This window comes from Tauraco erythrolophus, chromosome Z (genome assembly GCF_009769465.1).
Source record: "Tauraco erythrolophus isolate bTauEry1 chromosome Z, bTauEry1.pri, whole genome shotgun sequence".
Taxonomy (NCBI): Eukaryota; Metazoa; Chordata; class Aves; order Musophagiformes; family Musophagidae; genus Tauraco; species Tauraco erythrolophus.
The window spans coordinates 92,970,803-92,996,649 of record NC_141496.1 but is presented as its reverse complement, the minus strand read 5'-3'; the positions used below and the strand labels follow the sequence as shown (position 1 = coordinate 92,996,649).

The window sequence follows — 25,847 nt, the reverse complement described above, 5'->3', positions numbered from 1 at the left end:
CTGCATGGGAGGGTCAGCCTAACCCACGACAACAGGATATGTTAATGACAGAAGAGTGCACTTGGGCTTCCACAGAGCCTTGCAATGAAGCCTCCAAGAGCAGCACTGTGAAGGATGGTGCAAGAGACCATATCACACTGCGGGCAGCGCAACGCATCTTTCGTCAGTGCAGGCTCTTGCTGCATAGAGGTACTGTACTTTCAAAGCACCTCCACGGACACCCAATGAAGTGAAATAACAATGCTGGCAGCTGTTTCCCAGGGGAAATGCTATTAAAACGCCCTTCCATTTAGACACGACATTAGTGCAAGCTACTAACTGAATCTTGTAAGTACCACTTGAAGGGAAACATTGTCAGCCATTGGCAGTCTACAGACTTACAGCAGTCAACAAGTATTGCCAGTGACAGGTCATTTTCCTAGCAGAACGAGTCTTAAGAGGCTGACAGAAAACTTTGGATGCTACTTAAGAAACTACTAGATAACTTGACCACTTCTTACTGGGAGCTGTGTGTGCATGTGGCAAGCTTTTCTAGTGGTTTAGCTGTTAAATGTGAGTTGGTTTCTCAAAGTGCTGGCAGGAAATACCTACATAAAGGAATATCTTTTCGGTGCCTGATCCCATGAAACACTTGATTTGAATGGTATGAAACCGAACAAATGTTCACAGCAACCAGCATGCTTACTGACTCCAACATACCACCACCAGGTAGGTCAATCCAGAAAGAGGCAGAATTAAATGTATTATTCAACAAGAAAGTTTCCTACAACAAGGCTTTTCTCTCTACCTATGCAAGATAAATTAACACACTTAACGGAATTGTCAAAAGATTCAGACATTTGGGGAAAAAAAAAATGCTGATGCTGCCCTTCTGTGTCCCTTAAAATGCCCAAGCTATACCATGATTTACAAGATGGATACAACCTGCTACTCCTGAATGTAAATCTTGGATTGGGTTACAGTCACAAAATTTCAGCACAGAAAGGGAGAAGACATGCTTTCATTTCTGCACTCATCGCAAATCAATCTATCAACACATAAGAATTTTCCATGAGAATATCTCTGCAAAGGCTTCTCCAGGAGAAGTTAAATTCACATGCATTCTCATACTGCATAAGAACAAATTAGGTGGTTAGAGGAGAAAAAGCTGATTCTGAATAAGATTCCTTTTTTAAAAAAAAAAAAAGACTGAAAAGTAGCATTTAAAAAGTTATAGAATCCAAAGCCTAAAAATAAAAAATCTGTTCTGTTTTTTTTAATGAAGCCAGAAACCTGTAATTTCATTGAACATTTTTTAAATGCAGAAGAATCACCCTCCCCTTTGCAAATTACCAACAATGGTATAATTTACTATCTTAGATTTCTTACTATAAAAACAGCACTCTGTCAATCTATTTCTGCCCCTAAAATGCCTCTCCTCTTATCATTGCCAGGATGAATTTGGAGTAGGGCTGAGAATTCTTTCCATATGGAATAAGACAGTGTGAAGCTTTCATTTTGTAGCTCCATCAATTAAAATTACATATACACATTTGCAAGAGTGAAATTTTTTTAATTACTATATTTAACTTCCATTTCTATAAGGGATATGTATGCGGTCCTTGTGAACCGCATACAAAGGAAGGAAAAATCTAAAATGCTTTTTGCACTTGGAAACATCACCTTCTAGAGAGCCCATACTTCCCTACAGGATTTTGTGGCCAGGAATACGTGGGCATGTGCTATGTTGAGCCATAAGTGGCAAACCCAGCAAATGTAAAAGATTCTGCCCATGTTGCCTTGATCCTGCCCAGCTCATCTGCAAATACGAAGACTCCAGTGTGCATGGAACTTAGGAGCCACAATGCATTAAGAAGTAGAAGCCAAAATCACATTATGAAGATAAGCCTGTCTCCAAAGTGCATCTGTCCCATGGACCATTTGCATCAATGGTCTCTGTATCCTTCCTCAGATGTTCTGCAGGCAGATCAGAGATACTGGAGACATCCAAGTATTGGAGACATCTGGAAAGCTGGAGAGTTTACAAAGACCAGCCACTCAAGATATTTGGACAGAACGAAAAAAACAAATCTAGGAAAGCACTTTGTGCAGCAATCCAGTCTCATTATTTGGAGACCTGTTCAGTCAATCTCTGTCTTTTGAGATCCCTTACTTCAAATATTTAGAAATCTAAAAGTTTAGAACAGTAAGTGGTTTTGTGGTAAAGATCTTCCACACGTAAAACTTGTCCTAAGACAACACACCATCTACTAAGAATATTTTCCCCTACTCCACAGCTCAGAAAATAGGAGAGAAAAATTAAGAAAGTCACTGAAGAATTACCAGCTGTGTCAGAATAAAAATATCAGAGTTAGTTTACAGGTAATTACAGGCCTCTGATAGAAGCGGTAAAATGGTGCTTGGTAAAAGCCTCCTAATTGCTAGCCAAGATATTCCCAAAACAGCCTATAATATAAGTAAGAAAAGACATGTGGTTCTAAGTTTTGAATATTCTTTGATCTCTTCTCTGAGCTGGACATGATAAACATTTTCTGGTCTTGTTCCGGGATACTTGCAATGATAGGCAGCTGGACCGATTACTAGTTCAGAAAGGTGAACATTCTGGAAACTCCTGTAGTTTCTGAGATTAAGAAATAAATCCTTAAAGCAATAAAGTGGGGTCCGATTGGGATTTAAAGTTGCTCCTGCCATGGTATTTTCGCATTACATCTCTGCCTTTCAAGGCAAATTGTTCTCTTTCGGTGAACTGCCGTTTCCGAAGTTCTGTCTTACCATGAAGACAGGAACTATAAATGGTGCAAGTTGCCTTGCTGCTTACAATGTTTGAACCAATTCATCAGTAAATGCTCTCTTCTCCACAATATGAACCCAATCACTACACCAATTTTTGGAGAACTATTAAGTGCTCTCAAAAGGGAAATTGTAAACTCAGAAGTAAAACAGGTGAATAAAAGGACAAGTCTAAAGGGAAATAAACTATCCTTCTTAAAATGGGTAAGATAATAATATTAACACTTTTCAGCCCCTTGTAATGTGTGTATGGTCCTACCTGGTAATGAACATCACATTTAGTAGGAGTTCTGGATATGTATGCCATTCAGCCAAAAAGGTAACAACAGAGATCTTCTTAATTGCTAGTTACTCTACATCACCTGCTCTTTTGCATCCATTCCCTATGCATCAAATACAACTTTGTTTTTCACTGCAGTGACCATTCATATCTCAGTTCTTCTTTTTTTCTTCCAGTAATGAGCTGTAACTAGTTCCCAAGGCTGTCAGCTTTAACAAACAGACTGCTTTTAGCTCAGACATCTCCCACACTGCGCGTAGTACCTAATGGTTAGGGAACTCACTCACCAGGACAACTGCTTTAATAAAATTCTTTCATTTCTCCTATGAGTCCTCTATCCTCTACGTGCCTGTTGTATCTACCTACTGCCATAACATTATCTTAGATATAGAATCATAGAATAATAGAATGGTTTTTATGCTATTTAACATCTTTGTTGGTGACATGGACAGTGGGATCGAGTGCACCCTCAGCAAGATTGCTGATGACACCAAGCTCTGTGGTGTTGTGGACACACTGGAGGGAAGGGATGCCATCCAGAGGGACCTTGACAGGCTGGAGAGGTGGGGCCTGTGAGAACCTAATGAAGTTCAAAAAGGCCAGGTGCAAGGTCCTGCACGTGGGTCGGGGCAATCCCAAGCACAAGTACAGGCTGGGTGGAGAATGGATTGACAGCAGCCCTGAGGAGAAGGACTTGCGAGTGCTGGTGGATGAGAAGCTCAACATGAGCCGGCACCGTGTGCTGGCAGCCCAGAAAGCCAAACGTGTCCTGGGCTGCATCAAAAGCAGCGTGGCCAGGAGGTCAAGGGAAGTGATTCTGCACCTCTGCTCTGCTCTCGTGAGACCCCCCCCAGAATACTGCGTTCAGCTCTGGAGTTCCCAACACAAGAAGGACATGGAGCTACTGGAGTGGGTCCAGAGGAGGCTACAAAGATGATCCAAGGGCTGGAGCACCTCTGCTATGAAGACAGGCTGAGAGAGTTGGGGCTGTTCAGCCTGGAGAAGAGAAGGCTCCGGGGTGATCTTATAGCAGCCTTTCAGTACTTAAAGGGGGCCTACAGGAAAGCTGGAGAGGGACTTTTTCCAAGGGCGTGTAGTGATAGGACAAGGGGCAATGGATTTAAACTTAAAGAGGGGAGATTTAGATTGGATATAAGGAAGAAGTGTTTCACTCCAAGGGTGGTGAGGCAGGGTAACAGGTTGCCCAGGGAAGCTGTGGCTGCCCCATCCCTGGAAGTGTTCAAGGCCAGGTTGGATGAGGCTTTGGGCAACCTGGTGTAGAGGAGGGTTTCCCTGCTCATGGCAGGGGGGTTGGAACTGGATAATCTTTAAGGTCCCTTCCAACCCAAACCATTCTATGATTCTATGATTTGCAGTTTAGAGACAAGGATGTCATGTGGGACAGTATCAAATGCTTCGGATAAGTCCAGGTAGGCGACGTCAGTTGCTCTTCCCCGATCCATCAATGCTGTAACCTCATCATAGAAGGTCACCAAATTAGTCAGGCAGGATTTGCCCTTAGTGAAGACATGTTGGCTGTCACCAATCATCTCCTTATTTTCCACGTGCCTTAGCATAGTTGCCAGAAGGATATGTTCCATGGTTTTGCTGGGCCCAGAGGTGAGACTGACTGGCCTGTAGTTCCCTGGGTCTTCTTTTTTTCCCTTTTTAAACTCCTTTGGGAAGGAATTCTTTCTTATTACCTGGGTGGAGCACCTAGCTCAGTACTATTTCATTGGAAAAAAAACCAACAAAACCTCACAGAAAGAAAAGTGTTACTTAAGTAAGGCACATATTAAGTAACAGGCATAAAAGTGGTTAGGTCAAAGTTCCACAGTACTGGAGCATAAGATATTATTTAAAATACACTTAGAATTGCAAAACTTTCTGTAACTTTCCTGATGCAATTTTTAATTTCCAACTTGCAAAGAAAATCATGCACTTGACAAGCTTTAGTAATATTGTTTGCTTTCTCTGGAGCAGAGGAGAGTGTGATATTCAGTAACTCTTTGTAAATGAATGACACATTCTGGTTTTTGAAATACGAAATGGTCAAATTTTAACCAAACAGCACAGTAAAAATAATTTTTTTTTGTATTGCACTATTTACGGTTCTTTCAGTATTAGGGATTCTAGATTGCACTATACAAAGTAGTTTGATACGATTTCATAGTAGAAAAAACATCATTCATAGGTTCTTATTAAGAATGAATTGCTCCAATCTTCATTCCACGAATCGAATAAATCCAAAACTCTAGCTGCTACCAGAAGTTTCGCACTTCAGTAGAAATAGATTTTGAATTCCTGTTTTACAAAACACCACCATGTTTAGCCCTAGCAGAGTATGTGTGCTTGCTTAACTTTAGACCTGTAAATGTAATTTTGCTTTAGTTTTAAGCAAAGGATCTGTTATGTTACCTCATTGTATTAACAAGGCTATACTCAGTTCGGATTTCTTTTATAAAGTCAAAAAGGCCACAAGATAAGAAAAAAACATTTATGCAGTTTTAACTTTAAGTAATAGATACGTAATCAAAACGATTATTGTTGCACTTCATTAAAATATACCTGTGTTTGCAGATCCTGTACTGTTAAAGTACAGAGAAATGGTGATCACTACAGGCATTGTTGGTAAGTGGAAATAGACTAGCATCTAGATGTCTACTTTTGTATTTCTTACATATTTTTAGTATTTTGTTTTCAAGCATTTATCCTGTAGATTTCTTAGGAAAAGAGAAAACCTACCTTTGCTTTAAATGTGCACAAGTGATATGAAAAGTAACTTTCAAATGAGAAAAGTTTGACTTAATGGCATTGGAAGAATGGAAATCTGTTCCTGTTTCTACCTGAAAAGTAGCACAGATACATTTCGGCTAACATGCTGTCTCTAAGAGTTCTTTGTAAAAGTTATGTATTTTATTTTTCAGAAAAGTCTCAAAGTTTGTCCTTGTATTGAGAAAAAATATTGTTTTCAAAGTCTGAAGGGTAGTCTCTTTAAGGCAGGACATTTAAGCTTTTGTGTGTTTTGCTTTTGTCTCCTTGAAGCACAAATAATTTTCATGTTGCCATTTCAATAAAATAATTCCCTCTCTGTGGCAGTTATCTCACTTATTCACACAGTATATTATTATGGAGCAGCCCTGACGAGTAGCTAATGAAACAATTCACTTCAACTGGATTGGGTGGTTGTCAAAATGCAGTGACATGAATTCATCTATACCTGACATAATGCCCTTGGTTAATTGATGTGAAACAACACAAGTGGATAAAACCACGAGAAATTTGCCAAGTTATAGGTAGCTGTGGGCATCTGTAATGGAAAGCAGTTTATTACTTACAGAGAAATTAATGCTGATAAAATTGTTGATTAGTACCATAAAATCTGCTGCACAATAGCAAGCAGTGCCAAGTAAGAAAAAAACAAAATAAACTATTATGTCAAAGGCCATCCATAGTAAGTACTGCTGTAAACCCCAAGTATTGAACGATAAGGCATGAATGAGATTACGGGAAGCAATGCCACAGTCTCCAAAGCTGTCTATGGGACATCATGACTGCAGACAATTGCCAGCTAAGGGCTGACTGGAGGCAATAGCTTTATTTGGCTTAGGATCCTGACGAGTTCGTTCAAGCTGCTGTCAGCCTAGGTTTGGATTGAGCCAGTAGCCAGAGTTTGACATTTCGTCATAGTCTGAAAGCTAGACTAGTAAAAGAGCTAAGTGCTCAACAGATTCCAGTGGTAATCTCCTGTGACAATATCCTCAATTTGTGAAAACCTGTTCTTAGCTCATCTGACACACTGTCCCCACCTAGCTTCCACCCTATCTAGGCACTTAGAAGGAAAAGGAAAAGCTGAGTGTTTGATTCTCTCTCAGTTTTGCATATTACTCTGGGTAATGACAGTAAATCATTTTTTAAATCCCAACATTCTTCACTATCCAACTCCCTCTTGAAATACAATATAAAATATGCAACTGTAACCAACTCCATGTTGCTAGAGGTTCCCTGGCCAAAATCAGATCTTTAAAATACGAAATTTCCTTTATCTTTCAAATAATAGATGCCGCACTCAGCCTATCCTCAGTCTAAGGCATTTAAAAGTTAACAGCATAAAAGTAATGCCAAGTATTTTACAAACTAGGATACAGTCAATCACAGCTTTAAACTTTCAGATTTTTGTCATTAAACCTAAACATCACCAAATAGTGCGCAGCTCTCAACAGCCTTGACAAAAGCATATCATAGAATTGATAGGTTTACAAGCCTCTCAGTAAAATAAAACCACTTATTGAAGTGGCCACTTCATACAATGTAATTTTCAGTACTGCACATAACATTCAGACAATTCTTTTCACTTCTTACATGTGGTTCTCAATTAAAAGTTGAACTGCTAGAAGATGTAATGCATTCTGCTTGAAAGTTAAAAACAAATGTCTTTACAACTACTTAAATATTGCATTAAAAATGTTAACATCCTGCCCATTGTTGTCTTGAGCTTTGAGCTGTATTATCACTCCTAACTTCTCAAATGTTTCAAATTCAGCTGAAATGTGAACAACGATTGTAGATTTAGCCAGGTATGACAGAGTTAGATATTTTAATATTAAAATCTCAGATACTTAACTGAAACAATAAAATAGGATTATCACATTTATAGAGTAAATATGTTTGTTGGCCTATTTATAGTCATAATACGAGAGCTCATAATGCAGCATTTAAGTTCATTAATGTAGATCTATTGGCAAACTGACACGTGATCCATGAATAAGGAAGAGAAAAAATACTTATTTTAAATGAAGCTTAATAAATTCAAGATGTGTACAAGGAATGGCAGAAGTGAATTGCTAGCAGAAGTAAAATCCTTACAGAGAAAAAAATACCACTCTTTGTTGCAGTAAGTCTTTTCATGGATAAAAGACAGTTTATCCTGCCTCCCTTCAAAAAAGGTGAAAAAATATTTTCAAAATCTATCTTTTTTATATTACTTTGCAGATTCTATCATTCTCATGAGATAGAAATGGATTTTCAAGTACATCCTACTCTGCAAAATCATCCCTAACCTTCAGTGAGCAATAATATAGCAGGCTGTTTATCTGTCTTCTTCTATACCTGGGTAAATATCGTGAGCAGGCCCTGGGGAGTGTCCCATGGTATTATCTGCAGCATCACATGGTGATGGGGCTGGCTGGAGGGGCTGGATTGCGAGGCAGTCACTCAGGATGTCCTGGCCAGTCTCTGAGCTCAATCGCAACTGAAACATGAGAGACAAAAAAGGAGAAATTTTTATAACACGGACAAATAAAAAGGAAATAAATCACAAAAATTCTTAAGCCACTGAAAAATTACACTGAAGAAATGCTGAGGGGTTAGAGAATGAAATGGAGCACAAGCAGAATTCTTCTCTTTTAAATCCTTCCATTATAGCAGGCATTTTTGAATCTTAGGAAGGAAACTCTTCCAGATGCTTAACAAAACTGTACTCAGGAGAAGGGCTACTTGTACAGATAGGACCTTGGACAGATGGACTTATGTATGTTCTCTTCTCATACACTGCAAAAGAGAGAAGAATGTCCTGATTCATTGATGATGGAGAATTACCAAATGTCTGACATCTCTTGTATCAGCAGAGGGATACCATAAAAACCACAAATATTTTCCTGCCCTGAACTGGCTCATTTAAGGACCAGAAAAGCAAAGGTGCTCATGGCAGTGGAAAAGAGGGACTGGGAGCGAGCACCCAGGAGTGGTATCATTCAAGATGGTCTGGATGGAAGCAGTGCCATGTTACATGGACCAAAGCTGTCTCGAGACCACATTGTTACAGTGACCTGGACTGCATTTGTTTCACATTATGATTGAACTGATCTGAAAGTGAGTTGGTCTGTCACTGCCACTAATCCCAGCTGCATGCATGGGCACTTGCCTGGAACCTGATCCATCAACAGCAAGACTGTTTTATCTGGCTGATCCAGCAGAAAATTCACTCTGCAAACAATTAATAAACAGACTCATAAGAAGAGTTTTCCTTCAGATGAAATTGGATGAAGTGTCTCACCCTGAGGCTCTAATACAAAACAACAACAAAAAAATACAACTGAAAAAAAACCAACCCAGACTGCATCCTGAGCCTTCTGGCAGATGGATGCTGCTTCAGGCTGCTGTGACTGATGCCTGTGCCAACCCCCTGCCTGATGTTACTGTTACATACAACGAAAATTTGCCTGTTCCTTACGGCCATCTCAACTCACAGGCTGGTGTATTCATTTTAAGGCAGGAAAAAGGAGACTCTGTGCTTATATGCATGTGAGCCACTGCAGTGGCTGAGATGCAGATAAATATCCTGTCCTGTCAACCATGCTGATGAAGAGATAGTTTACGCAGCAGGATGGACAGAAATCTGACCTAGTGCAGTAGGATTTGCTGCACACATGCATCTCAGTCCCAAGAAGCAAATCTCACAGATGCAACCGAGGCTTCTCCTCTGTTTGGTGCCACGAAAGGTGAGCAGGTAAGAGTAACTAGAACATAACCTAGCACATCTAACAAACTCCTAAGGGCAGGAAGAGCTAAAACAAGAGACGTTTCTGTCCATCCTACACTCAGAAATGAAGAAAAAAGAGTAAGAGGAAATGATTCTGAATGCCACTGTAGAAAGACCCATTTACTGTGCCACAAGATGCTGATAACCATGCAAACGATTTCTGATGATACAGATTAGTGTTAAATCGTTGCAACAGAGTGGAGAGTTGGTCTTGTACATCATAAGCACTTGAGGTAGGGTGACTGTAATAAGAGATATTCGGCAGCCTGTGATACCTATGCACTGACAGACTGTGCATGCTGCAGATTATTCCTTCCCTTAAAAATTTAGTGAGTCATTATTAAGCCTGAAGGTACACTACCTTTGTGGGGTGTATTTGTTATTCTAGAACTTGTTATTCTAGAACTTGTTATTCTAGAATTGTGCAGAGAGAGAGAAGGAGAGGAGGGGAAGGGACAGAGAAAAAGGGAGAAAAGGGAGAAAAGGAGAAATATCCTGACAAATGCTTTTCATTTATTATCTATATTTACAATCTGTTATAAATCCAAATGCTTCTTCCAGTGTAGCATGTATAGTTGTCTGTTATTATCCAGTAATTATTCTGTTTTTACAGCTATCACTAATAACATGGCTTTTTCACAAAATTAAATGCATGTGAAACTGAATGGCAGATATATCCAGATACAAATTCTTATCAGTCACATTATTAATGAGCATTACGTGACTATACATTTCTATGGAAACCAATTTGAAAATAAATATTAAAAAAAAACCAGGAGTCTATCACACAGAATACAAATTTACAGAGGTCGCCTATGTAAAGTTGTTTGTTTCTTTGCACATTTTTTTGTGAGTAAGAAACTGATCAATTTTCTGTGATCAGATAGCATTCGTATGGATGAAACAGTGAGCAAAATAAGGAAATGAGAGCTAAGTATTTCTGCACTAGTTATGAATATTAAATAACAGCAGAAGCCTATTTTACACATTTTTCTATTTTGCACTGTCCAGGAGGTCTGTTTTGCATTTACAAATCCTTTGGTACTGAGAACAAATCTATTCTGACAACCTTTGCTGACATTAATTTTCTGGCTTGCCCACTAGTCCATACTTATAAAAACCAGGAAAACTCAAGATCAAGAACAGAAAACCAAAACTAGTGAAACAAACATAGGGAGACATCTGTGATCTGATTTCTGAAGACAGTTCTTAATCCATGCATGAGTTATTATTGACACATATTTACAACCACAAGGGTTAGAAATACAGATTTTTATAAACTTACATACACACTCATACATGTATTGTAAACTATCATATGTAATTTTAGAATGACAATATATGTATTTAACATAAAGATAATGAAATATCCTGAGAAATAGGTGAGTATTACACTGATTTGTGCAATTGCAGATATACAATGCTAATTCAAATTGCCACTAAGCACTACTACCACAGGCCTTCTACAAACCCTCACCAGATAATAGGTGCTGGGAATTACCTTACTCTCCTTTACTTCAGGGTATGTACGCAAGTTGCTCTTTAAGATTAATTACTGTTGCACCATTGGAAAGAGTAGGGAGCAAGGGGCAGAGAACCTCTTCTCTACTCTACCGCTTAGCAGAGCAGGAGCAGACATGGGTAAGCTTCCTTTAGCAGAACCAGCCACTAAATCACAGCTGCTTCCCAAACTGGACACAACTTCTGAAAAACTTCATTCCCCACCATTACTCTTTCCTCTTGAAAAGACAGTAACCATGTTTTGGTTGCTGGGTCCTCCTTCCTCTGCCATCCAAAGCTCATCCTCCGCACAATGTTTCTCCAGATCTTTCCTCTGTACGATTAACAGGGCTGGCATAAGCTGTGGCCTTTTTGAACAAGATAGACAGCAAAAAACAGACTTTGGTTCAAATATGGCTGATCAAGACACTGTTTTTACCTGTAAAGACATTAATGGTAAAAAACCACTCCATCTCAGTCAAATATTTTTGTATATTTTACAGAAAACTTCTAATAAAAAGTTTTAACTGAAACCAATGTTTTGCATTTTGTCAAGAGCAGGAAAATCTGAGTATGTAAAGAAACACAGAACCGACAATGAAAAGGCAGATGATCTTAAAAACAAGCAAATATACCAACCATTCATTGCATCCAAAATATTTTATTTTCAGTTAAAACAGCTATAAAGGAGAAATAATAATTGACCAGATCTAACTGCTGCGGTCTGTTTCTTGCTCTGTTCTAAAGACAATGCATTTCCTTTCCAGCCTAGACTATAGACTTACCAACTAGTTGTAAAAGACAGTTGACACTCTCTTTGACTTCGGTATGAATCATATCCCAGCACAAATCTCCCAGCATTCTGGCTGCAATGCTTTGCTTTCCCCACGATCACTTTGCTTCCCTCCTAATCACTCGGCTGACCACCAGTACCACTACACTGGGATTGAAAACTTGTCAATCTATTTTTGAGAACTATAAGGTTAGAAAGTTACCCTGCTAAATGATGAAATCAGTAACTGACAATTTTGTAATGCTGAGCAACAGACATTTTCTGTGTGCTGGGAAATAGTCTAAATTTATGGCTGACCAAGGTATAAGTTAAAAACCAACTGCTCAGCTCACTTATAACTCCCCTGGATGAAATACTTGTTCTACGATTTTCAATTTTAACAGCTCAGTTGTACGGCAGACTTTTGAAGATTTGTATTTGGAAATCAGACACTGTCATTAACACAATGTGGCAGTTTTTTCTAGTACACAAAACAAATCACTGTCAATTATGATTTACAATTATTTCACTCCTGTGACAATCAACTAATGTTTATCAGCTTTCAGAACAATGGATGGAAATTCTACTCCTGAACAATTTAGATATGATTAAATAATTACCCAAGATTAAATAATATAAGCAGAAGAAATTAGAAGGGAGTAAGATTCTACATTCTTCAGAATTCAATGTCATGATATTTGAGCCCAGGAGCAGAGTTGTGCTGTTGATTTTATGCATAAGATAATTCCAGAGAAAATGTCTCCTTAAAGGAAAAGATCATTTGTTTTATATTTCTCTAACCAATGTGTGTTTTATCTGAGATCTGCATGTTTTTGTACAATCTGGCTAGTTTCTTCAGCATTATTCTTGTTCAATAGAAATCAGACACCATCAAGGAAAACATAAGGAATGTGTGTTTATGATTACACTCAATCAGAAGAGAAGTAGTTGAGGATTTCTCAAACATTATTAGTTTGTTTCCAAAACACATGAAATAGGATCTCAGTAACTTCAAAACCTGCCTATATGTGCTCAGATTAACTCTTAATAATTCTTCAGCAAAGTCTAGACTCCTCTAGTAATTCAATTACGCTATGTGTCATCAAATCACAGCATTTAATTTAAATTAAATTGCTTTCATGAAAGCAGGCTTAATGGACTGTATATATGCTGTGTACCCAGTAGATTATTTCCATACATAAGGGAGACATGGGTTACAGTCCATTTATTTTGATGCAGGTTAGATCTGTATCTGTTGTGTCTAAAACCAGCAAAAAAACCCCTAAATACTGCTATGTTCCATTGAGCGGAATTGTTTTACACTAACTGTAATGCTTTACAAAGGTGTTTTTGCTTTCATTATAAAGCTAAGGAGGAATTTCTGTTACTTACATAATGTAAATATTAAGTTTACTAAGTGCTATTTGTCAAGTAGAGAATAAGCCATCAGTCTTGCACTTATTTTTATCATTTGTAAGTTAAGTCGGCCTTGGGAGAGGGAAGCATGACCTGTCTACATATTGTAGCCAGAATTTAATATTTGCTGGTACAATTAGAGTAAAATTATGTCTGGTTAGCATCATAACATTCATAGTACACATAGATAGTACACATAACATTCATAGACCACTAGAAAATTACAAGTTCAATATGAAGCCACGTTATGTGACAGTGTTCACTCATATTATAGGTTTGCTTGCTAGATCATCCCTTTGCTCATGAATATCAGCTTCAAGGTCCAGTGCGTTCTTGCACAGTACTAAACCTTTTTGACAACAGACAATAAAAGTTTACACTTACTAAGTGTCCTAATTCTCGCCTCTGGAGGCTCCAGACATCTTGGGGCAAAGAAGCAATGCAGACAGAAGGGATTCCTCAATAACCTTTGTTACCAGTGAGTCATCTGGGCAGGATTCCTAGAGAGTCGTAGCATTTATTATTCTGCTAATCGTCTACCACAGCTTTCAGATACCTCTGCATCCTATTTTCATCTGCTCTTACATTCTGTTTCAATTAAATGTTCGGCCCGGAAAACAAAATAAAAATCAAATTAAACTAGCCTATCTGCACAGTAGAGATGTTAGGTTCTATGCAAGAAATAGTTATTATTGCTCCTCTCAAAATTTTACTTCGAACATTTGAGTTGAAATACAAAAATGGCTTCCATCTTTGTGACATAGAGTAAATCAGGAAAACATATCAAAAATATTTTTCAGTTTCTTGCATTAAAAATGGAAAGGACCTGCAATCTACATAATCAGCTAACTTTGGCACCTTTCCAGTCAAGAAGACATTCTGATTTTGAAGCAACACTACAAGAGGAGAACACTGTTACGTTAATATTGATGACACGGAAATGAATTCTGCCTTTATTATATATAAAACACAGTTTTCTTTTGATTGGTATTATCCTAACATGAGGGAGAGTTTGGGTTATCTCCTTATTGAAATTATATAGAACATCAAGAACACCATTTTAAGGAGAAAAATTGCAGCTGGAACAGATCTGAAAAGAAACTTTGAATGAAAAAATCAAACTGAGAATCTTACTTTAAAGAAGGGAAGTACAGTTTGAGTGACATGTACTGTAAGTGGTCATTTTCTGAAATAAAAAAAGCTTGTTTGGTCATAGTTCTGTTGAAAACTGCTTATTATTTTGCTCTACATATTCGGAAGTAATGTATTTTAACACAGAAGGCTTCTAAGGATGCTCCTTGTCGTGACATCCACTGTCTTGTAAGAAGGCCATATTTTCACGTTTTGCTTTCGTTTCTTTCTCACTCTACTCGTAGAACTGGAAGGCACCCACACATGCACACGCATACCTCCCTCTCTGCCCCATATCAGATTGTATCAAATATGAAAATATGCAACTATCTTATAAAAGATGCTACCTCATTTTTCTATGACCCTTCTTATTTCATACTCTTTTTCTCGTAGTTTTAAGTGGCTTGTAGCTGGTTTTAGTGTGAACAGCAACCTAAGAGCTGAGCTGTGCCATTCAAAAAGCAGAAAAAAAGTCACCCTTTTGTGCCAGACTGATTTGGAGATATAGCCAGTATACAATATCTCTAAACATTAATTCTTCCAAGTAAATGCAACCTGACAAAGAAACCACTTGTACTGCAGAATGATTTGCTTTCCCTTTCTGAAAACATATGCATGGCAAATTTTAACTTCATGAGTAGAAAAATGTGGAAAATAAACAAGTACTCATCCACTAGGTGCTTCATTTAACACAAACATATTTTTCTGCCTGTCACAGGTTACCAAAAATTGTCATGAAAATCTGTAGATAACATCAGCAATTGTTAGTATACAGTAACAAAGATTTTCAGATTTCACTATCTTTTTTTAAACTCTGCAGCATCCTTTATATAATTTGGGCCTTCACTTTAACTATTTGTGTTAATCTCCACTGGAATTTAAGTTTATGTATGTATCCATTCCTATAGAATCATAGAATGGTTAGGGTTGGAAGGGACCTTAAAGATTATCCAGTTCCAACCCCCCTGCCATGGGCAGGGACACCCTCCACTACACCAGGTTGCATAAAGACTCATTCAACCTGGCCTTGAACACTTCCAGGGATGGGGCAGCCACAGCTTCCCTGGGCAACCTATGACAGTGCCTCACCACTCTCAATGTAAAAAATTTCTTCCTTAGATCTAATCTAAATTTCCCCTCTTTCAGTTTAAATCCATTGCCCCTTGTCCTATCACTACACGCCCTTGGAAAAAGTCCCTCTCCAGCTTTCCTGTAGGCCCCCTTTAAGTACTGAAAGGCTGCTATAAGATCACCCCAGAGCCTTCTCTTCTCCAGGCTGAACAGCCCCCAACTCTCTCAGCCTGTCTTCATAGCAGAGGTGCTCCAGCCCTCGGATCATCTTCGTGGACCTCCTCTGGACCCACTCCAGTAGCTCCATGTCCTTCTTGTGTTGGGAACTCCAGAGCTGAACGCAGTATTCTAGGTGGCTTGTCATGAGAGCTGAGTAGAGGGGCAGAATCACTTCCCTCGACCTGCTGGCCACGCTTCTTTTGATGCAGCCCAGGATACGTTTGGCTTTCTGGGCTGCCAGCGCACGGTGCCGGTTTATGTTGAGCTTCTCATCCACCAGCACTCCCAAGTCCTTCTTCTCAGGGCTGCTCTCAATCCATTCTCCGCCCAGCCTATTTGTGGTTGGGATTTCCCCAACTCTCGTGCTGGACCTTTGTCCTAGTTTTAGCTGGGACAGAGGTTTTTTTCAACAGCTAGAAGAGCGCCGTGTTTTGGTTTTACTCAGAGGCTCACTCTGAGAAGAACGCTGATAACAAGCTGCCAAGGACTTTTCAGTGTGCCGGAGTGCAGAAGCACGGCGGGATAAGGGGGGAGCATAGTTGGGACAAGGGGGACACGATTCCCCTTGTGATTTGTGTGGAACTTAAGACTGAGGGCCAAACTGGCCAATTAGTATTCCATATCATGCAGCATCATGCCCAGTATAAAAGCGAGGGTCAGCCGGGAAGAAGGGCTTTTGCGCTTTGGCTCTTTTGCACTTTTGCTCTTTGCATTTGCTGCGCTGTTGCTCTGCTGTTTTTTTCCTTTCTTTTCTCTCTCTCTCTGTCTCTGCCCCTTTCTATTTTGGGGCCTCGCGTTCGTCCGGGATTGCAGCTTCGGGACGAGACGGGCTTCGCATGCGAGGGGGTGCTGAGCATCTATACTGTGTATTGGATCATCTGTATTAAAATCATTCTTATCTCAACCCGCGGGTTTCCCGTTTATCCTTTAATTCTCTCCCTCATTCCTGGGGGTGGGGGAGGGGGGAGTGACCGGCTGTGTGTGGGAGGAAGTTTTCAACCTAACCCACGACAACCTTGCACTTGGCCTTGTTGAACTTCATAAGGTGCTCACAGGCCCACCTCTCCAACCTGTCAAGGTCCCTCTGGATGGCATCTCTTCCCTCCAGTGTGTTCACAACACCACACAGCTTGGTGTCATCAGCAATCTTGCTGAGGGTGCACTTGATCCCACTGTCCATATCATCAACAAAGATGTTAAATAGCACTGGTCCCAGTGCTGACCCCTGAGGAACACCACTCGTCTTTGGTCTTCACTTGGACATTGAACAGTTGACCACAACTCTTTGAGTGTGACCATCCAGCCAATTCCTTATCCACCGACTGGTCCATCTATCAAAACCGTGCCTTTCCAGTTTAGAGACAAGGATGTCATGTGGGACAGTGTCAAATGCTTTGGATAAGTTCAGGTAGACGACGTCAGTTGCTCTTCCCCTATCCATCAATGCTGTAACCTCATCATAGAAGGCCACCAAATTAGTCAGGCAGGATTTGCCCTTAGTGAAGCCATGTTGGATGTCACCAATCATCTCCTTATTTTCTATGTGCCTTAGCATAGTCGCCAGCAGGATCTGCTCCATGATCTTGCTGGGCCCAGAGGTGAGACTGACTGGCCTACAGTTCCCTGGGTCTTCTTTTTTTCCCCTTTTTTAAAGATGGGGGCTATGTTTCCCCTTTTCCAGTCAGTGGGAATTTCACCAGACTGCCACGACTTCTGAAATATGATGGAGAGTGGCTTAGCAACTTCATCTGCCAGTTCCCTCTGGACCCGCGGATGCACCTCGTCTGGTCCCATGGACTTGTCCACCTTCAGGTTCTTTAGACGGTCTCGAACCTGATCTTCTCCTACAGTGGGCGGTTCTTCATTCTCCCAGTCCCTGCCTTTGCTTTCTGTAACTTGGGCTGTGCAGCTATCATGGTTTGATGGGGGGGGGGAGGTTCTGGTGGCAGGAGCTGGCCACCTGATCGGACTCCCATCCCCCTCAGGGCTTGAGCCAATCAAGTGCCTCTGCGAATTGCCCTATTTACTTTGGGACAAAGGAACGGGAAAGGTGTGCCTTTGCTCAGGAGCAAGGAGAGGAGGGGGAGCAGTGCTGCCCGCACTCCCTGGCTCCCGGCCAGGCAGCGGCCCGGTTGGGCTAGCGCCACCCCCTAAGGATGGCCACAGCGGAGCCGCCTGGGGAACTCAGGGAGAGTCCCGCTCCCGGGGCACCCACAGGGCTGAGTTCACCCAGAGACGACGGAGATCTGAGAGAAACGGCCACACAGACACCAGGTCAGTGAGATGGAACGGGACGAGGTGTGCCGGAGCTGAGTTTCCCCTGCAACTGGTGGTGAGACAGCAAGCAACCCCATTGCAGCCAAAAGTGGTCCTCCGTGGAGCAGAGACCCACTTGCAGCCCGTGGAAAACCCTTGTCAAAGAAGAGATGCCTGAGCCTGAGGACGGTATGCATCTAGAGTCTGTGGGACAACCCCCGTCGGTGGGGAGGTGTTTTGTTTAAAGGAGATGCCTGAGCCTGAGGACAGTCATGAAGCACGGGCACAGGTAGAGATGCACTTAAAGTCTATATGATGATCCATGCCAGAGTGAGTGGCAACAACTCCCGAAGAATCCGAGACTGTAGTAAAGCCTGCACTGGAGCAATCCTACGGGGAAGGATTGCATCCTGCGGGTAGGACTCACGCTGGGGAAGTTTGTGGATTTTCCGCATGAGTAGGGGATCCACTGGAGCAAGGAAATGGTGTAAGGACTCCTTCTCCTTTAAGATAAGAGGCAGTAACAACATGGAGTGAACTGACCTGCACTCCCCCATTCCCTGCCCCCCTGGGGGGACGAGGTAGAGCCGGGAAGAAAAGCAAAGGGGGCGGGGATGGTGTTGTTTTTAAGATCTGGCCTTGTTTTCTTGCTATCCTCTCAAGTAACCATTTTTGTTTGCTTTTGTCTTTTTAGGTAGCTGTTAATACAATGCTTTGCTTTAAGAAAACTGACTCTGTTTTGCCTGGGACCATGACTGCTCCCTCTGTTTCTGTCCTGACCCTCAGCTCTTTTACTTTTTTTCCTCCTCTCCACTTTACTGGAGTAGGAGTGAGAGAGTGGCTGTGTGGAGTTTAGTTGCCGGATCGGCCTAAACCACAACAGCAGCTGGAGCTCTTGCCAGTGATGACTGAGGCAAAGAAGTCATTGAGAACCTCAGCCTTCTCCATATCCTGGGTAGCCAGGTCCTCCGTTTCCTTCTGGAGAGCGCCTACATTTTCCCTAGATCTCTTTTTATCACTGACGTATTTGTAGAACTTTTTCTTGTTGCCCTTGATGTCCCTGGCCAGACTTAACTCTATCAGGGCTTTAGCTTCCCTAACCTGATCTCTGGTTGCTTAGACAATTGTTCTGTATTCTTCCCAGGCTACCTGTCCTTGCTTCCACCCTCTGTAGGTCTTCTTTTTGTGCCTGAGTTGGTCCAGGAGCTCCTTGTTCATCCATGCAGGCCTCCCGGTGTTCCTACCTGACTCTGTCTTTGTTGGGATGCACCGCTCCTGAGCTTGGAGGAGGTGATCCTTGAATATTAACCAGCTTTCTTGGGCCCCTCTTCCCTCCAGGGCCTCATCCCATTGTACTCTAGTGAGAAGATCTCTGAAGAGGCCAAAGTCTGCTCTCCTGAAATCCAGGGTAGTGAGCCTGCTATGCACCCTCCTTGCTTCTCTAAGTATCTTGAATTCCATCATTTCATGGCACATTATAAGGCAACACTCTTCTGTTCAAAATAGTACCTTGACTGGAGCCTAAGACTAGAAAAAACTTTAGCAGATTTAGTAGTAAAAGATCCAAATTATTAGCCTTCAGGCACAAAATTTTTACTCTTGCAATGATTCCTTAGGACATCTCTATACAGTTTCGTCCACTGTCTGTGAGTTGCCTGTATAGTGTATTTCCTGGCTAGATGATGCTGCATCCAAAGAATGGCCTCGACTGGCCAGCAGGTCGAGGGCGGTGATTCTGCCCCTCTGCTCTGCTCTCGTAAGACTCCACCTGCAGTGCTGTGTTCAGCTCTGAAGTCCCCAACACAAGAAGGACATGGAGCTACTGGACCAAGTCCAGATGAGGGCCACGAAGATGATCTGAGGGCTGGAGCACCTCTGCTATGAAGACAGGCTGAGACAGTTGAGGTTGTTCAGCCTGGAGAAGAAAAGGCTCCGGGGTGATCTTATAGCAGCCTTCCAATACTTAAAGGTGGCCTACAGGAAAGCTGGAGAGGGACTTTTTACCAAGGAGTGTAGTGATGGGACAAGGGGAAATGGTTTAAACTGAAAGAGGGTAGACTTAGATTGGATCTAAGGAAGAAATTCTTCCCTCTGAGGGTGGTGAAGCACTGTCATAGGTTGCCCAGAGAAGCTTTGGCTGCCCCATCCCTGAAGGTGTTTATGGCCAGGTTGGATGTGGCTTTAAGCAAGCGGATCCAGTGGAAGGTGTCCCTGCTGATGGCAGGGGGGTTGGAACTAGATGATCTTTAAGGACCCTTCCATCTCAAACCATTCTATGATTCCATGATGATGTGACGTGCTGGCTGGACTGGTGCTGCTAACTTTCAGAGCTTCTGTAGACTCCCATTTATTGTGGGATATTTCTGTTCAGGTTGTTTTGTTGTTGTTAAAGTTCTGTTGTGGTTCAGTCCAGTCAGCAGCAGCTCAGCCACCACACAGTTGCTCGCTCACTTCTCCCCCTTGGTGAGAAAGCGTGCGGAGAAAAATGTAGCAAAACACTTGAGGGTTGAGATAAGAACAGAGGGGGATCACCCACCAACCATGGTCCCTGGAAAAACAGACTTGGGTTGGGGACAAATGAATTTAATTTGTAAACAGTTCATTCAGAGAGGATGTCGTGGGTTAGGCCGATCCGGCAACTAAACCCCACGCAGCTCTCCCACTCCAGTAAAATGGAGAGGAGAAAAAAATACAATAAAAGAGCTGAGGGTCGAGACAGGAACAGAGGAGACAAAAACAGATCAACATCAAAACAGATCCCTGTTTTGGTTCCTTTGTTGTCTTCTTAAATAGGGCATTTGCCCAGGTGCTGATGAGCTCAGCCCTGGCCAGACAGCACAGTGGTCCAACCTGGCCAGAGGTTGGTCTGACCCCTTTTGGAGCTGGAGAAGCTTCTCACAGCTTCTTACAGGAGCTATCTCTGCAGCCCCTCCCCTGTTACCAAAACCCCACCACACAAACCCAGCACAAGCCCTAATTCAGCTTACAGTGCCATCTCACAAACAACTGCATTAGCAGACAGGACAGAGCTTTGCAGCACAGGGAGGTGACTCGACCACTGCCCTGGCCAATCTGTTTCAGTGCTTGATAACCCTTTCAGTAATGACATATTTCCTAATATCCAATTTAAACCTCTTGGTGGAACTTGAGCCCATTTCTTCTTATCCTATCACTTGTTACTTGCAATAAGAGACTGACACCCACCTCCCTTCAACCTCCTTTCAGGTGGTTGTAGAGAGCAATAAGGTGTCCCCTCAGCCTCCTTTTCTGCAGACTAAACAATCCCAGTTCCCTCAGCTGCTCCTCACAATACTTCAGCTCTAGACCGTTCACCAGCTTCACCACCCTTCTTTGGACACGATCCAGCCTTTCTTGTAGTGAGTGTCCCAAAACACAGTATTCAAGGTGTGGTGTCACGAGTGCTGAGTACAGAGGGGCAATCACTTCCCTAGTCCTGCTGGCCACACTGTTTCTCATACAAGCCAGGATGCTATTGGCCTTCTTGGCCACCTGGGCACACTGCCAGCTCCTATTCAGCCGGCTGTTGACCAACGCCCCCAGGTCTTGTTCCGTCGGGCAGCTTTCCAGTCACTTTTCCCCAAGCTTGTAGTGTTGCATGGGGTTGTTGGGACTCAAGTGCAGGACCCGGCACTTAGCCTTGAACCTTATACAATTGGTCTCAGCCCATGACATGGGTTAGGCCAATACAGCAACTAAACCCACGCAGCTCTCCCACTCCAGTAAAGTGGAGAGGAGAAAAATATAATAAAAGAGCTGAGGGTTGAGACAGGAACAGAGCAGCACCCACCAACCACGGTCCCGGGCAAAAGGGGCTGTTTTCTTAAAGCAAAACAATTTATTAACAGCTACCTAAAAAGAGAAAAGCAAACAAAAAAGGGTTACTTGAGAGGATAACAATAAAACAAGGCCAGAACTTAAAATCAACACCACGCCTCCCCCTTTGCCTCTTCTTCCCGGCTCTACCTCCTCCCCCCCAGCGGCGCAGGGGGGCAGGGAATGGGGCAGTGCAGGTCAGTTCATTCCATGCTGTTACTGCTGCTTCTCTTAAAGGAGAAGGAGTCCTTACACCATTGTCCCTTGCTCCAGTGGATCCCCTACTCACAAGAAAAGTCCACAGACTTCTTCTGTGTGACCGCAGGATACAATCTTTAACCCATTCACATTGCTCCAAGTGCAGGCTTTACCACAGTCCTGGATTTTTAAGGAGTTTGCCACTCGCTCTGGCGTGGGTCGTCATATCGACCATAAAATGTGCTCCATACAGACTTTAAAATGCGCAGATGTGTAAATGCGTAATGCGCCCAGACTTTAGATGCGTAAATGCGCCTTGACCTGTGCCCATGATTCACAATAGTTTGCAGGCTCAGGCGTCTCCTTTAAACAAAACACGTCCCCATCGGCGGGGGTTCCCACGGACTCCAGATGCATACCGTACTCAGGCTCTGGCATCTCTTCTCTTGACGTGGATCGCTCCACGGGCTGCAAGTGGGTCTCTGCTTGCTCCACCGAGGACTGTTTGCAAGGGGCCGCTTGCAAGGGGACTCAGCTGTGGCTCACGTTGTCCCACGTTGTCCTGTTCCATCTTCACTGACCTGGTATCTGTGTGTGGCCGTTAATGTCAGATCTCAGTCTTTTCTGGGTCAGCTCGACCCGCTGGGTGCCCTGCGAGCGGGGCTCTCCCTGAGTTCCCCAAAAGGCTCTGCTGCCGGCCATCCTCAGTCGGGGGGGCACCGGGCCCGGCCGGGCGGAGCCAGGGAGCGGGGGCTGTGCCCCCCCTCCCTTCCCCTTGCTCCTGGGCAAAGGCACACCTTTCCGGTTCCTTTGTCCAACGTAAATAGGGCAATTTGCAGAGGCGACCCGATTGGCTCAAGCCCCGAGGGGGACAGGAGTCAGATCTGATGGGCAGCTCCTGCCACCCGGACCTCCCCCCCTCACTTCAAACCATGACAGCCCATCAATTCAGCCTGTCCAGATCCCTCTGTAGAGCCTTTCTACCCTCAAGCAGATGGACATTCTCACCTAACTTGGTGTCATCTGCAAACTTACTGAGGGTGCACTCATCCAGATTACTGATGAAGATATTAAAAAGAACTGGCCCCAGTACTGAGCCCTGGGGAACACCACTTTTGACTGGTCACCAACTGGAGGAAACGCAATTCACCATAACTCTTCGGGCTGGGCCACTCAGCCAGTATTTTACCTAGTGAAGAGTACACCTGTCCAAGCCATGAGAAGCCAGTTTCTCCAGGAGAATGCTGTGGGAAATGGTGCCAAAGGCTTTAGTAAAGCTAGGTAGACAACATCAACAGCCTTTCCCTCATTCACTAAGCAGGTCATCTTGTCATAAAAGGACATAACATTAGTCAAGCAAGACCATGCTGACTGGACCTGATCGAATCCTTGTCTTGTAAATGCTGCAAGATGGCACTCAAGATGATCTGCTCCATAACCTTCATTGGCACTGAGGTCAGACTGACAGGCCTTTAGTTTCCCAGATCCTCCTTCTGACCCTTCTTGTAGATAGGCATCACATTTGCCAACCTCCCTTATTAGCCAGGACATAAATAATAGAATGCGACTTGGTGAGCATTTCTGCCAGCTCCCTCAGTACCCTTGGGTGGATCTCACCTGGCCCCACAAACTTGTGTGTGTCTAAGTGGTGTAGCAGGTTGCTACCTGTTTCCCCTTGGATTATGGGGGCTTCATTCTGCTCCTCATATCTGTCTTCCAGTTCAGAAGGCTAGGTACCCTGAAAAAAATTGGCCTTACTGTTGAAGACTGAGGCAAAGAAGGCATTGAGTACCTCAGCCTTTTCCTCATCTTTTGTCACTGTTTCCCTCCACATCCAATAAAGGACAGAGAGTCTCTCTTTTCTTGTGAAAGTATTTCCAGAAACACTTTTTGTTGTCTTTTACTGCAGTAACCAAATTAAGTTCTACTTGGGCTTCACCCATTCTAATTTTCTCCCTGCATAACCTCATGACATCTTTGTAGTTTTCCTGAGTTGCCTGCTCCTTCTTCCAAAGGTCATAAACTTTCTTTTTTTCCCTAAATTCCAGCCAAAGCTCTCTGTTCAGCCAGGACAGTCTTCTTCCCCGCCAGCTTATCTTTCAGCACATGGGGACAGCCTGCTCCTACGCATTTAAGGTTTCCTTCCTGAAGAATGTCCAGCCTTCCTGGACTCATTTGCCCTTCAGGACTGCCTCCCAAGGCACTCTGTCAACCAGGCCGCTAAAGAAAGAAGGATTCCTGCTCTCTCAAGCCCACCTTCACGCATATGCAGTGGCAGGGAAGTGAAGACAAACGTGGAAAAGGATATTGTTTGCTACCAAAAATGAACCTGAAGAATACAAAATGCTATGAGCATGTACTGACAGCTGTTTACAGAGTTTTGAGACAATCTGGATTATTTTTGGCATGTGTGTAAATGTAATGAAGGTGATAGCACTTATTCCTCCTGGTGGACTTTTCAACACATCACGCTGCCAAAGCCCACAGAAGTGAGCTTTCCGCTCAGGGCAGAAACCAAGTGCAGGGAGGAATCATGATGGGAAACATCAGAGTGAACCAACAAACCAAACCAACTCCTCATTATGAAAATTGCCATAGCTGCCTGAGCACCATGAAAACCATGGATGGGTTTCAATGTTTCCTCCTCCTTGGAGAGCAGAACTCTACATGCACTGCTGGAAAAGCATAACCCCCACGACAGAGCTTCATTGCAAGTTATGCCTCGCGTGTCCCACCACAGCATGCATTGCTGCTGCTGCAGTATCTGCGGAGGTGGTCAGCCACAGACAGTTCTCTTCAGCTTTTAGGGTCTGTTTTCCTGTTTCTTACGGACCACACTCAAAATAATTGATCATTCATAGTCTCAGAAGTTTTCCAACAAATTGTACGATTAAATTCCTCAAACACTGCTGCCCCTTCCTAATCCCTTTTTGACAACATGCTTTTCAGGAAAAATTGCTGCACGCCATGGTGCCTGATTTATATTTCATTTTGAAAACAGGAAGTAAAGGGATTAATGTTGGGGATTAAAATACTTACTCTTTACTGCATTTTTTCTGCAGAATAGTTTCTTAGTTGCCATGGACACTGCTCACTCACAGCCTCTGAATGCACTTCTTTTTGCATTAGTGACATCTTTTAAATGGACTCCACAGAGAACAAATGAGGGAAAATATCCTTATGTTCAACTGCTCTCAAAGCAAGAAAATAGATTTGCTTCCCTTTCAATACTGTTTGCAGTTCTAACAGTGAAATCCGAACTAAGAGTTTGAACAAGGACAAGTGAAACCTGAAAGATGCAGAAGCAAACTGGGTTCATACTGTAGAATCTGGCTGTTTGCACCCCGCAAGGCAAGTGTTCACAAACAGAGCAGTTTCTCCAGATTAGCATAGTCACATAATGAACAATGTCACTGGTAACTAGCTTAGTGCCTGAATAACCTGCTGGAATACAAACAATGTAATGCTCTAACACTCTTTGGCTTCCTCTTTCCTCACCAATTAACCATCCTATGTTTGAAAAAAAATAAAAAGAAGTTAATTTAGTTCCTTAAGAAACACATTAAGTGTTGTGTTTCTTGATTCATCAAAAAAGCCTAGTTCAAATACTGAGAAATGAAAGGAAATTAAAGGAAAAACTGGAAATAGGTGTTGCAAAAGTAAGCAAACCAAAGATACTTGCTAAAGAAGATCGCCAGACAGTGTTTTCTATTCATGTTCTCCACTAAAACTAAATGCTGGTGTAAAATTTGTTTATTCCAAAATCTTAAAACAAACTAGTAGCTTCATTGACTATGAGGTAAAATGAACATGCAGTCACAATAAAAAAGTATGCTTCT

At 42.5% G+C, this 25,847-nt stretch overlaps 1 protein-coding gene across 1 annotated transcript in view; it reads right to left on the bottom strand.

The window, feature by feature from the left end:
- The window catches only part of GLIS3 (GLIS family zinc finger 3), a gene marked incomplete at its 3' end in the record, with an annotated part of 181,826 nt that overhangs the window by 17,173 nt on the left and 138,806 nt on the right, over positions 1–25,847 (bottom strand). Inside the window, exon 6 of the mRNA XM_086629924.1 lies at positions 8,180–8,321. Within this exon, the coding sequence (XP_086486050.1) occupies positions 8,180–8,321 (142 nt within the window). The remainder of the gene's footprint in view (positions 1–8,179; positions 8,322–25,847) is intronic.